General features: G+C 40.4%; 1 protein-coding gene across 1 annotated transcript in view; it reads left to right on the forward strand.

Moving 5' to 3' along the window:
• The window catches only part of ARHGAP32 (Rho GTPase activating protein 32), a 3,207,216-nt gene that overhangs the window by 2,614,917 nt on the left and 578,455 nt on the right, over positions 1–13,844 (forward strand). The window contains exon 15 of the mRNA XM_044081098.1: positions 2,406–2,508. Coding sequence (XP_043937033.1) covers positions 2,406–2,508 — 103 coding nt within the window. The remainder of the gene's footprint in view (positions 1–2,405; positions 2,509–13,844) is intronic.

Raw genomic sequence — 13,844 nt, forward strand, 5'->3', positions numbered from 1 at the left:
GAAACAAGTGTACCTCCCTCCACTAATACATAGATACGTATACATAACACCAACTCTGAGATTGCAGAACAGTGAAGAAAAAGGAAAAATGTCTTCACTGTTCAGCATCCTCATGCTGAAACAACCAACCCACTATTGCAGAGCTCAACAAAATGGGAATCAATTAAAATAGTCAACAGTTCCCTTTTTGACCAAAGGAGTATATGATAAAATGTAATGTGCAGAGATTTTTGTAGTGTGATAAGAAGAGGTACAAAGACGTGTCTGGAGTGTTTCTTCCCGATCCTCCACTGAAAATTGGCTTTGTTCCAAGTCGGGCATTCCCGGAAAACAAATGATAAATAAAAATAATAAAATAAATAAAGGTGGGAGAAAGGCATGATGGAAGGTTTGCTTTATAGATATAACAATCCTGGCTTTTTCAGTCCGATGTTTAAAGTATTTTTTGGGCGCGGTTGGCTGAGTATCTTGATGTTGACTATTGGCTTTCACATCATCTTTTAGTGACTGAAATAGAGGAAGGAGTTTTCACTTTAACTTTGTGCATAGGATTAAAAGTATGAGTTGTTGAGCTGTTTTCTGTAGTCCAGGATTTCATTGATTATCTCAGCTTTGATATGCCTGCTGTACGACGTTGAACAAATCACTTAACTAGGCAATACTCTGGTGAATGTGGAAATTGGATTAAGATCCTCAGTGGGCCTAGTAACTACCTATGAACTTGTGAAGATCATCCCTATCATGTCTTCTTTTTCTGCAAGTGCGGGAATCATCTGTTAGCAATTTAAAAAAAAATGTCCTATGAGTGATTTTCTATATGAAAATTATGTTGGCGGGGTGGGGGAGTGCAGAGGACTTTAAGAACCTGTCTTCGTGTTCTGAACCTGGATATGATGGGCGTACTTTTGGCCCAGTTAGAGAATAGGAAAGAATGGATTCTTTTACTGGTACCCATTTTATCTATGAGGACTAGAATTGCAGTCCTCAGAACTTTGAAAAATTTAAGTCTGTTTAGGGGAAAGTATATACCAAATCTGAAATTGCTTAATCTCAGAGAATTCCTTTTTTCTGAGGTAGAGCAATTTTAGAGCTAGTAGTGAGGGTGAGTGGCTGTAGATTGAGGAATGTGACTCGTAATTGACTGCTAGTAGCATTAATGGGTTAAATGATATGAAACTGAGGGACCAGCATCGCTCTGTGAGGACGACGAAAAAGGCATGTGGCACTGCTGTTGTATGTAGGGAGGCTTGTGCCAACAGTATTGGTACCTTTACAGGCATGAGACCATCCGTAGGTCTCACAAGGAGAATAGGGAGAGCTGAAGAAATCTGGCCACGTCAGCAGAGGTAGAAGGTGGTGTACCTGAATATTAAGATTTAAGATTGCAAACTCCAAAATCCTTTCCAAAGGAGTTCATGAGAGACTCGTCTATAACGGAGGCTTTCAGTAGTCTGGACAAACCCACTTGTTTTAAAATATATTTTTTAAGTACTGCATGATTATTTAAAGTATATATACTGAACAGAATTTGAGACTTGTACTAAAAATCCATTTTTTTAAACTGCTAGAAGTTTTTCAGTTTTAATCTATATATCATTGCTTGGCGATATCCACTCATGTCATTCATCCCTTCTAAATATTTCCAGTAACTAGTTTGAAGGCTTGGTGCCACCTTCCTCCTGCCCACATCCCTTCCTTTCTGATGGCATCCTTTTGTCTGTACTATATGCACAGATACAGTTACTGAAGGAATACAGCTGTGCTTGTTATTGCTAACTACTGGAAATCTGCTTTTGGTACACATGCCTCTTTGACTACTTAGATGAATTTTAAATATGCAGTCACATTTTGTTGGTCAGCTGTTAGAGAGAGAGATCCTGCTCCAATACAGAGGGTAATGATGCAAGTAGACAACTACTTTTTTGCCTGTTCTTATGGCTAGACTAGATTGCGAACAGGTAAACAAGTAGCTTGTATTTCATAGCAGTGCAGGTAGACAGCAGTACTTTTGAGCACTGTATGTGGAACCATTCCTGTTCTCTGTGTACTAGAGATCCTTGTTCTTTTCTACACCCCATATTTGCTTGACTTCACTCGGTTTGCCAAGATTGCATCACTTTGAGACACTTAATTCAAATAACATTTGTGCTCGTCTGTCAGTGCCTATGAGTAGGTCATGGGAATTCTCTCTCGCATTCCTTCCAACTGCTTTAACTGAACAGTATAAAAATCCATACACCATGTTACTTTATAAACTGCATCAGTTTAAACTGCATCTGTGGTCAAATTGCTTGTGGTTTCAGATTAGCTATGCACTTTAAATCTGAGTTTTATCACACTCATAGTAAACAGTTTTTCTGCATTATTTACTAAATTAAGTATTTTTGTATTCCTTTCATGTGAAGTCCCTCAAGTCCTTAAGAGCTGCACTGAATTCATTGAAAAATTTGGCATTGTGGATGGGATATATCGCCTCTCTGGGATTGCCTCCAACATACAGAAACTTCGGTAAGACTTTTCTGTGTTCATTGGGTGTGGTGTGCGGGGGTGTCCATCAGTGTTTACTTTTGAGGCAAAAGGGTTTACTTTTGCAGCAAATCGTCCAACAAAATGCAAAATATTTTTTTTTTCGTCACATTTACTTTTTCTTAGAAAACCATCCTTTGAGCATTCATCGTTAACAGGTCATAATGCATAGTACAGTTACATTTTCCATACAGTTGTTGCAAATAATGTTCATCCATGTCATACTGCTTCACAACAGAAAGTGCTAGAATAGGAATGATTAATGTTTACGTACATGTAAATTTGCATCTGAAAAAGGGTGTCACATTTTCAGGGGGAAGTGACAGTATAGGATTATTAAATACATTACTGTTCCTACTTTCCTGTCGCATGTAAATATTTTATTTATATATTTGCCGGTGTCTAGTCCATCTTAATCCAGCCTGCTCCTGCCTGCAACATAATTGTTCTTGGGCTTTACCTCCACCCTTTGTCAGCTGGGTAGTGAGCTCACACAGCAGCCCCATGAAAATGTAGGCAGAAACTATTTGGGCATCATGGATAACTGCATCACTAGGTACATGCCAGTGAAGGTCACCCCCAGACCTAACTTCATTGATAGATCTTGCACTTTGGATTGCTGTTAGTCTGGCTTCTGTTGTCAGACCAGTTGTCAACAATTGTAGTAGTGATAAAGCCCCAGACAAAATAGCTCTGAGGATCGCAAGGTTATATAGCCCCACAATTCACCACAATAAGGCCCCAATCCTAGTAGGGGTTTATATTTTGATTTCATTTATCAAATAGAACACTAAGTTTGTTGTTGGTACATTTAATTTTCTTTCTTTAAATTAGTGTCATATGCTGATATCTTTAGCGCACCTGCTGTACTGTTTGTTTATTTTTTTTTTTGGCTTTTTAATGATTAAAGATACACCAGAATTCACAGTATAGTTTTCATTATGTAAATACTAGATATGTGTTAATTCAGCAGTTGCTTTTGCCAAATGTATGTGTTCTCCATTTTTGTAGAACTCCCCTGTACTTTTGTAACGTAGACTGAAATAGTACATAAATACCAGTACAGTCCTTATCTTTTTGCTGTCAGAACAGTATTAGTGCCATTGTAACAGATCCAGCATTATGCTAGTAGAGTGCAAGTTTAGATTTAAGTTAATTTTTAAATTAATAATCTGCTTGGCTTATTTTAGTACAGCAACCATTTATCCTTCTTTCACTTCATATCCATTTTGGTGAATTTTTTATTCTACATCCCTTTTGTTAAGAGGTTTATACAGTGATGCAAAATGTGATGGTATCATTGATTGGAGTATTGAAACTGATGACATGCTCCTGGAAGCTGATATCTCATTGGTCAGGTTAGTGCTGTGCTGCAGGTGAAACAGTGTAGGGTGTAGATCTGATTGGTTGTCACTTCCTGTAGAGAAACAGAACAGCCACTACTCCAGTGTTAAAATTGGAGCCCTCCATTAAGCACTGCAATGAGTGATATGGTAGTGTTCAGTTATATTGGCTTGCCAATTACAAAATGTTATTACTAAACCAGCTACTGTGTGCCATCCTAAAGGCCAAGCAAGTAAACCTACCAAGGCATGTTGATGTTTAAAATCTTATTTTTCAGTTTACTATTGAAATAATGTCATGATATAGATGAGTGTTTTCAATACCATTAAAAAATGCTTAAGTTCACCAATTGGATAGGTCAGAGAATGATTTTCTTTCACCAGTGCTTATGCTGTACATGATGATTTGTTTGGGCCCTATGTCTTCCACATCTAAGTACATGTTCCATGTATGGCATACATATACCAAAGTTGAATGAAATTTCTGATCACTCAAAAGGTTTTGAAATGTGTAGGGATTTTCATTGTTCTTTTTGTCTTTCAGACTGTGACAGCCCTAATGCTCAAATCAGTATTGCATCCAATTAGGGTTTCTGTTTTTGGAATGTCATTGTTTTAAATACATGTTTCATGCTTTAATGGGCATCGTGGAACATGCACTCCATTAAGTTTATTGAGAAAAAATCAGTGCCAATGAGTCTGATTTTTGAATACATACAGATATTCTAATTTCCTGAGGTGTAATAGAAGGTTATTCTAATTACTGGCAACAGAGTGAACACAAACATCTATGATTCTTGTTAGACTTAGCAATTGATATATCTAATATTGTGTCACTGCTCCTTAGGGATCTTACATTCTCACATAGAGCTAACCCAAGTGTAGTGTTCATCATATTGATTATTGCTGTAGTAGCCTTGTCTGTATGGGTTATATCCTACTAAGGTTATAAGAGCTATCCAGCTTCCAAAGCTTAAAGGCACCTTTCATGTATCCAAACAGTTTATCAGCTCGAGCAGAGCTGAAGAAAAATTGTGGTTTGGGTGCCAAGACCTTCGGAGCTTTCCTGCTACTGAAGAGTGTTCTCTTACAGGTGTTTGAGAACTGACTGTTGGTCAACACTGTTTTGTTGCTGGCCAGATAAAACTACTGTTTTTTTTTCAGTTTTGTAATAGAAACTGATTTTTTTCTGTGAAATTTATAATTTTAATCTAGAAGTGTTTTTGTAAACTTTTACTTGACTTTTGTTCAGAATTTTCATTCAGAAGCATTGCTTTTTATTTTGGGGGGGGGACTTGTTGGAGCTAATTTAAAACTACATTTTCTCTTGTACAAGTTGTTTTATTTTATTCTTGAAGGCCAGAGGAAGTGTTTAAATTGTTTTTCACTGTGTTTTTGTTGGAAAAATGGACTTAATGTAATTTTTACTGATTAGTGCTGCCAAGCTTCCATGGGAATTGGGCATCTTTTTCAGCTTTACCATGGAACAAACTACTGGTTCCTATGTTGTTGTTCTTGCTGGTACAAAATAAAAAAAATAAACCGCCTTTACCACAGCAGGCTACTTAAAGTGCCTTGCTCAGCAGATGGGTGATTCTGCTGTGGTCATTTCTGGTTCCTCAGACTCTTCACCTTTTTCCTTGACTCCCCCTGGTGTAGTCCGTGCAGCCAGTATGGACCAGGGCCATCCTCTGTGGCTATGGAATGCCCTGAGAGTGGTTCACCCTTACCTGCCATCAGTCTTGGGAGAAAGAACAGGAAATGCATCTCTGTGTATCCAGACTGGAATGCATGTCCATGGAGGGTTTACCTGTCAATAAACAGGTCTGCTTCTTCAGAAATTCCTGTCAAAAGAAGTAAAATGTTATGCATATGTCATCTGTCTCAGTTATTTTGGACAGGATTGATTTATTGGCCTTAGTTCAGGCTCTCGACCATTCAAGTTCTGCTGTTTTTGGTAAAAGAAAAAGGCTTTCTTCATTTTCTGAGAAGGTTTAAGATTTAGAACCACAAAATGATTGAGAAGGAACCACTTCAGTTTTTTCTCCTCTGTTTTCTGATTCTCAGGAAAGTCCATTTCCTGATGGTCCCTTTGAATGATTCTCTTTTTCTGAAACAGTTTCCGGAATGAATCAGTTTAATTGAAAACATAATGACATTCCACAATCTCTGAAGAAGTAATATGAGTTATTGCAAGTGGAATTTCCTGATCGTATACCAGTTCTCCCTGTTCTTCCAGTATTGGAGGATGTATGTATTACATGTAGCTTACCAGAGCCACCCTGCTACCCGCAAGAAAGCAGATATATTGTATAAGTTTATCAGTCTTAGAAGTTGTTACACTGTAGCCCCAGATTAGACCTTAGTGATTTCTCTTGTAAACCTAGCTGCTGCTGAACATCTGGTTAATGCCAGTCCCACCCCTTCTGATAAGGATGGAGAAGCTTTTGATAAGCTTGGAAGAAAAAAAAAAGTGTACCCTTCTGCAACACTTATTTTAAGTATTCTCATTTGCCAAGCTGATATGTTGAATTTTATGCACGACTCTCTGAGAACATGAACATTATGGCATCTTTGCCCTCATCTGAGGCAAAAACGTCTTTGTACAGTCTTGTTGCTTCTGTGTCTTAAGTGGCTATCCAGTCTGTAGTTATGGTTCAGTTGATGCCACTTCCAGGGCTGCTTCTGCTGGAACTGTTGAGGGGATTTCCTTGGTTATTTAGTTTGCTTGGTTATTTAGTGTAAACCTTCGAGTATGCTAAAACTGAAATTTTGAATTCTCCCTTAGACAGGAGGGTAGTACTTGGACCATTTTTTGCAAAGGTCCTTAAAAAGTATGATGAGGGAGGCAAGTTGATTCAGGGAAATTGACAGATTTTTTTAGCCTTTCTTCAAGATCGTCAAGGAGTTTAAATCTACTGCTACAACTTTTTACAAGGAAGCCAAACAAGCAGACGCAGTAATCCTCATGTAAGCAGACTTTTAAAAAGCAGTGGTAGAAATGCTCCAGGAAGAAAGGTGGAACAACCCATAATAAAGGACAACCTAATACGTCTGAATGACTGTCTTCAAAACTCACCCCCCACCCCACCCTGGCATGCCATTAATTGTTCCCAAAATCTGAACCTTCATTTCTCTCATTAGCAACAGATTGTTTCAGACAAATGAGTTTTCCTGGAAACAGATGGTGGTGGGAATCTCATCTTCATTATTTAAGAATTCCTACTCTTCCGCCAGATCAAAATTCTCTTTCAATGCTGACTGAAGGAATGACAGATGCAACCCTCCTCCTCAGATAGGAGAAGCATTTCATTCAGGAATGTTTCTGGTGCCAAAGAAATAAGCTTCTGTATCTTTCCATTTTAAACCAGTTTGTGGAATGCCCAAGTTCAAAATGTTATCTCTTTATAACCTGTTACCTGTCATTCCTCATTTAGGTTTTCTGGTGACCTTACACTTCAGAGATGCTTATCTCATTCTTGTAGCTTCAGATTTTTAAGATTTTCCATGTCTTGACATATCAGTTCTGTACATTACCCTTTGGGTTATCCACTTATCCAAGGGTATTTACAGAGTTTTCTAGCTCCAGTGATAGCCTACTACAGACTGTAAGGTATTCACAGTTTTCATTAATTACAGAGTCATTTTCAAAGTGTCGTGAATCTCTTACCTAGGTGAGAGATTTCCTACACAGACTGGAGTTCCAGGAGAGCATCCAAAAGTCTAGTTTAACTCCTCACAGGATTGTTCTCATGGGATGTCTCCTAGATACTTCAGTTCAAAGAGCTTTTTTTTCAACAGGAAAAAGGAGATTTTATCTAGATGTATTCCTGAGTTTTTTCCTCAAGACAACTGTCTCCGCAAGGGAATTTCTCTGAATACTAGGTGTCATACCATTCTGCTGTGGTACAGCGGTAGCATTGTTACCTCACAGCAAGAGGTTCTCCCGTTTGATTCTCGGCTTGGATTGGGAGTGCCTTGTGTGTGGATTCTGCATGTCCTCCCCACGGTTGGGTAGCGTTCAAAAGACATGCTTGTGTAAATGGGCGTGCCTTCATTGAAGGTTGGGCGTCGAGCTGGCACCTCAGCGTTTTGTAAAAATCTACTGCCAATCATTAGCAGACCGGAGCTCCGCTGTGGCGACCCCTTACCAGGAAAAAGCCGAAAGACAAACAACTAGGTGTCATACCATCCACAATTCTAATGATTCCTCTAGCAAGACTCCACATGAGAAAAATTTGTTTGTGCCTAAAATCAGGATGGTCTCAATGTCAGCATCCCCTTAAATTCCATAGTCCAGTTTTTGGGGTTTGTGATAAGTGAGATTCTTTGATCAAGAGACCAATTTTATCTGAATCAGGTCTCTTTTCCTTCCAATTCTAGTGCAATCTGTAACAACATATACCTCAAATTTTGCTTAGAGAGCAGTATCTTTTGGGATAAAAAAAAGGTGGGGTCTTTGAAACAGAAAATACAGACCAAACCACAAACATAATAGATGTTGGCAATCATAAATGCTGTCAATGCTCTGAATCGTCTATGCTTCCCAAGAGTGTTGCCCTGTGTACTTACTAGTCATGGTAGCCTGGGATATAGCTTTTCAGCACAGTTTCACTCTATAGGCATCTTACACACTATTAGAGCAACATTTTGTGGTAGGCATGCTGAACAGCACCAAGATAGTCCCTTACAAATACAATCAGAATCTGGGAATCTTCCAGAAATTAACCCAGCCACGGGAACATCTCATATTTAATGTTTTACCTCCATTTGAAATGATCAGTTGATCAGTTAGCAAAATTCAGCTCCAGGAGTCCATGCAAGAAGGTCTGGAAACAGATGATTTTTCTTTTCCTTAGACAGGAATGATCCTGTATGTTTTTCCACCATTTCCACTAATTCTGAACATTCAGAAGGAATCTGCAAAGATCATTGTGTGACTTCCTTCTGGCCCCATCAACAACGGATCCAATGTTGTCATTTTCTTCCATTTAAAACAAATGGGTTGCCTGATCCGACCTTGGTGCTGAATCTGAAGCTTCCTTGGATCCAGAGCTGTGACTTCTCCCCTACCCATAATTCCCTGTAGTCTGTCTTAGCAGCCCAGATCTTGTTTGATGCCTGAAGATCAGAAGAGCTGTCCAACAAAAACTCTCTGTATCCTTTTGTCTATCTTAGACTTCCTTCTCCTACTGATGAGAGTTTTCTCTCTATATTTAAAATGTCTAGACTTCTTGTTTCTAGTGTGGTTTAAAAAAGAAATATAGTTTTTCAGGTTTATATATAATAGCTAATCCATCTGATGATGTCCTTTTCATTCTTCCTCAGTGAATGGGGTTATGGATCCAGTCCTTGGATTTGACTTGTCTGCATACTAGAGAGTTTGAATCCAGCTCTGGAGCTCCTACCTCCACCCATAATGTCCTAGTCCATCCCCAGTACTACAGATCTCATTTGCCACCATGGAGTATGGATGCGAGGTACTTCTCTTGCAGAGTTTGCTTATCTTTTAGATAGTTGTAAGTGGAAAAGTTTAATTACTTTTTACTCTAACTTTCTTTCTCATATATATATATATATATATATATATATATATATATATATATATATATATATATATTTTTTTACCTTAACTAAATTTGTTCCTCCCTCTTAGTTTATCTCTCAGACATATCATTGCTGGTACTTTGTCTTCCTTTTTCTATAACTCCTACACTATTACAGGGTATTCCGTTTTTTTTTTTAAACCGTAGCTGGTACTTGCTTTTTATCTTCCATTTTTCTCTCTGGATTTTTTACTGTCATGACTGACAAAATGACAGGTTTCAATAAATGCTCTTCTTGTGGGCATAAACTCCCTAACTTTGATGCCCACAAGGAGTGCATCTGTTGTTTAGGTGAAACTCATTTAAATGCAAACTGTACAATTTGTGCAAGGTTTAATTCAAGTGACATAGCTGACAGGCATAATAGGCTTGTACTTAAAGGTTTGCTGTCTTCCTCCTCAGGGGCTGAAACTAGTAAGTGTTTAAAAGCACTATTGGAGCACAGCAAGCGTTTGCCTCCAAAGTCTCCTAAGACTTCCTCGGAGCCACCATCAAAAGTTCCCAAATTGTTGGATCAGAGTTCGTCAGGCCTGAGAAGACAGATTGTAAACCCCTAAGCCTTCAGATCCTATTGTTATTTCAGCCACTCCTACCACTCAAATTATGGATCCTAAGCCTAGCATGTCTTACATGTCGAGGACTCGCTCACCTGAATTTCTGATCAGTCCTGTCTCCCCTCTGCTCCATTTTCTTTTTATGCAGACACCTTAAAAGCATTCCACACCTCAGTCAACTACTTGCTCCATCAGGTCCTGTAAGAGTCTTTCTGAAGTGGATGTGGATTGGATGATGGAAAAGTTCCTCAGAGCTCAGATCCAGATGCCGGTTATCTCTGCTCACTCCCCAGTTGGATCCTTGAGTCTTCCTGCCACTACTTAGTTTTGTCTCCTCCTCCAAGCCATCCTTTAGTTTCAGAACCCCATGATCTGACTGTTACAAGAGTTCTGGAGTCAGATCCAAAGAGAATTAATTTTTCGACTCCCAACAGTATCCCTGACCAGTTTTGTTCCTATTTGTTCAGATCAGGATAATTCCCAGAGCTGAAGTATAAGATCCGTGGGGCCGTCATCTACTCTGATATCTCATCCATCTCTGCCCCTCGGAGCCTTGGCAGTAGATAGCTCGGGCCCAGTTCCCTCCTTGAGGCATGAATCAAGTTGGAGTCGTGATCTACGCATGTTGGAACATTTGGCTCCAGTGCGGGTGGCCACAGCTTCTCTGGGTCCGTCTGTTTTCAAAGTTGTGAAAAGATTCTTTTCTCATTCTAGAGCTCGGTCTCTTATCCTCCCTCAGATCCTACCCCCTATTCCCTTTTTGGTTCTGAGCTCTGATTCCGTCAGACCTATTCCACAGGGGGCAGATCATTCCACCTAGCTAACAGTTTGCATGCAAAAATTTACCTTCTCTTCTGACACCTCCCCAGAACATCCCATTGAGGAGGTCCACTAGAAGAGAATATGTAAGAGGGCGGCACATAGATTCCCCTTTGGAATCACTCACTGAAGGTACTGATTTCAAGGAAGGGGAAGGATCTCCCAGATCACTACCTGATGATGTCTCATTTGGAGATTGTTTAGAGATCCTTGAACTGAAAGGTGGTTGGTCCACTGACGGTCCTTCTCCAGAGGAGTCACTATTTCTGGAGACTTTTGGTGCTGGCCAATTATGTCTTGGGTAACTCCCCAGGCTGATGAGCTCATCAACCTAGTGTCTCGACAGGCATGGAAGGAGACTGATTGAGTTGAAACTATCCTGTGTCACCCGGTCAAGTTTTTGGCTTCCCCAAAAGATAAAACCCCACTGGAGCAAAGGAGTCCCTGTCTATGTAATGGTTGTGGAGGCAGCCATGAAAAAGGAGCTAGCAGAGGTGAGCTTCTCTGTCTACCCCCCCCCGCCCCAACAGAGAGCCTAGGGTACTGGACAGATTTGTTAAGCGTACATTTGCTTCAGTAACTTGCGCCCTGAGGTCCCTGAACTACCTGACACAAGAACTATCAAACCATCTCTCGGAGTCCATGTTTGCAGAGGATTTCAAAAGATGATGATCTCAGCTGGCCACAGTTTTGTCAATTTCCAGTACGCTCATGAAGTTAGTCTCTTGTACAGCAAAAGGTGCCTCATGTGCGGCCAGTTCAGGCATGCCGTAAGGAGATGATTCTGTTTGTGGCTATGTGACTTTGCAGAGCCTTTCAAGTTTTCTTTCATCAGTGCTTCGTTTGATAGAACATCCTTGTTTGGCCCTTCTGTGAAAGAAACCCCTACCTGCATTGACCAATGATAGACATTGTCTACCATGAGAATTTCATTTTTTTTTATCCCCAACAAAGCTTTTCAAGGAATCAGAAAGGTGGCAAAAAAAATGTGGTTCCGCAAATCTCAGTGAACTTTCCAGGACTCACTTGGAGACAACTTCTTCAGATGCAGAGGAGGGAATTTGGAAGATGCCACTCTCTGGGCAGAGGAGGCCTGCAAAATCAAGGTTAATGAGATTCATTCCCAGATAGATGCTTTCAATGCTGTTGAAGTGCTGCCTGACTGCCTACCTCTGGAGACAGTCAGAGGATCTTTGTCCTTGCACCCAGAAACCTGGGCTACTTTAACAAAATATACTTGCGTGCTAAAAACAATATCCAAAGGTTACTTCATACCACTTTTTTTATTCCATTTTCCAAAAGAAAATAGCTCCTCAACGTTCCACCCAGTCGGAGAGAATCTCTGCAGTACAAGAAATTCAAAAGCTGCTAGACAAAAGAGGTCTCACCAGACCAAATAGGATTCGGAACTTACATTTCTTTTTAGTGCTAAAAAAGACAGGAGACCTGAAAGCAGTTCTGGATCTAAGCAGATTAAACCAATTCATGAAGAAATCAAAGTTCCAAATGGTCACTGTTCAGACCATTCTGCCATTTCTACATAAGAACGATTGGATGTGCTCCATAGATCTTCAGGATGCATACTATCACGTTAAAATAGGTGCTCCCAGAGACACTTGCGCTTTCGGCTGGGAGCTATTCACTACCAGTTCAGAACCCTGTCCTTTGGACTCGCAACAGCCCCAGGGTGATTACCAAGTGTATTACAGTGGTGGCAGTTCATTTGAGACTAAAAGGATTCCGGGTGTTTCCATATCTGGACAACTGGCTCCTCACCACCCCAACCATCTATCTCCTAGAGCAGTCCAGGGTCTGTTTGCTCCAAATTTGCCAGTCACTAGATATAACAGTCAATTTTTGCCAAATCAAAATTGACACCAGTACAGAGCTTGGAGTTTATTGGTGGCCAGCGAAGCATAACTACTCAGATTCCTTTCTTTCCTTCTCACCGTATTGACACACTTAGATCTCTTATTCATCATATTCTATCTCATCCTGCTCCTCCTCCTGCCAGACTAATTCTTCAAACTTTAGGTTCCATGGCAGCTGCAATAGTTCTAGTTTCTTTAGCACACTACTTAATGTGTGGCCTTCAGTGGACTCTAGCTGTTCAGTGGTCTTTTATTTGACAACCCCTATCATTTTCAGCCAAACGTACTCAAATATGCAAATGCCATATTTACTGGTAGATCCATCCAGATGAAATTTACCTAGGTCGGCCTTTCGTCCTTCTTCCCCCGTTGGCCACAGTGACCATGAACACCTCCCATCTGGGGTGGTGGAATCATTTTCTGGGAAGGACAGTCCAAGGCATGTGGTCACCTTAAGAGACCAATTTGTATGTGAATGTCCTGGAGATGAGAGCAGTCCTTTTAGCATTACAGGCATTCTGAGATGTTCTTCCTGTAATGACTGTTGGGATTCAAACCGACAATATGTCTGTGGTCTGGTACATCAACAAACAAAGCAGAACTTGTTCTTTACCCCTTTGCTGAGAAACCATGAGGATGTGGCAATGGGTGATATCCTGTAACCACTTTCTAGTAGCAATGCACATTACGGGGATAACCAGCATGCTAACAGACAAACTCAGCAGGTTCATTCTGATGCCACACGAGAGGTGTCTCAGCCAGTCAATGGCAGAGAAGATTTTCCACCATTGGGGCCAATAAGGCTGCAATCTCTTTGCACCTCCCAACTACAAATGCAGCAGGTACTTTGCCCTGATCCCCCCTGAAGGGGAGTCATGAAGAGATGCTCTAGTCTACATTTGACCCTCTAGTCCCCTTCATGCCTATCCCCCAGTACCTCTGATCCAAAAATTCTTACAGAAAGCAAGTCATTTGAAGAACTCGGCCATCCTCATTGCCCCTTTCTCGCCTCACTAGGTGCTGTTCCCCTTTCTTTGGTCTCATCTTCGTTATCCTCCCTGGATACTGGACCCACATCCAGACCTTTTGTCACATCCTTCAGGGATGAATAATCCCAATATCCCA

This window comes from Protopterus annectens, chromosome 8.part0 (assembly GCF_019279795.1).
Source record: "Protopterus annectens isolate FY-2018-M chromosome 8.part0, PAN1.0, whole genome shotgun sequence".
Classification (NCBI taxonomy): Eukaryota; Metazoa; Chordata; order Ceratodontiformes; family Protopteridae; genus Protopterus; species Protopterus annectens.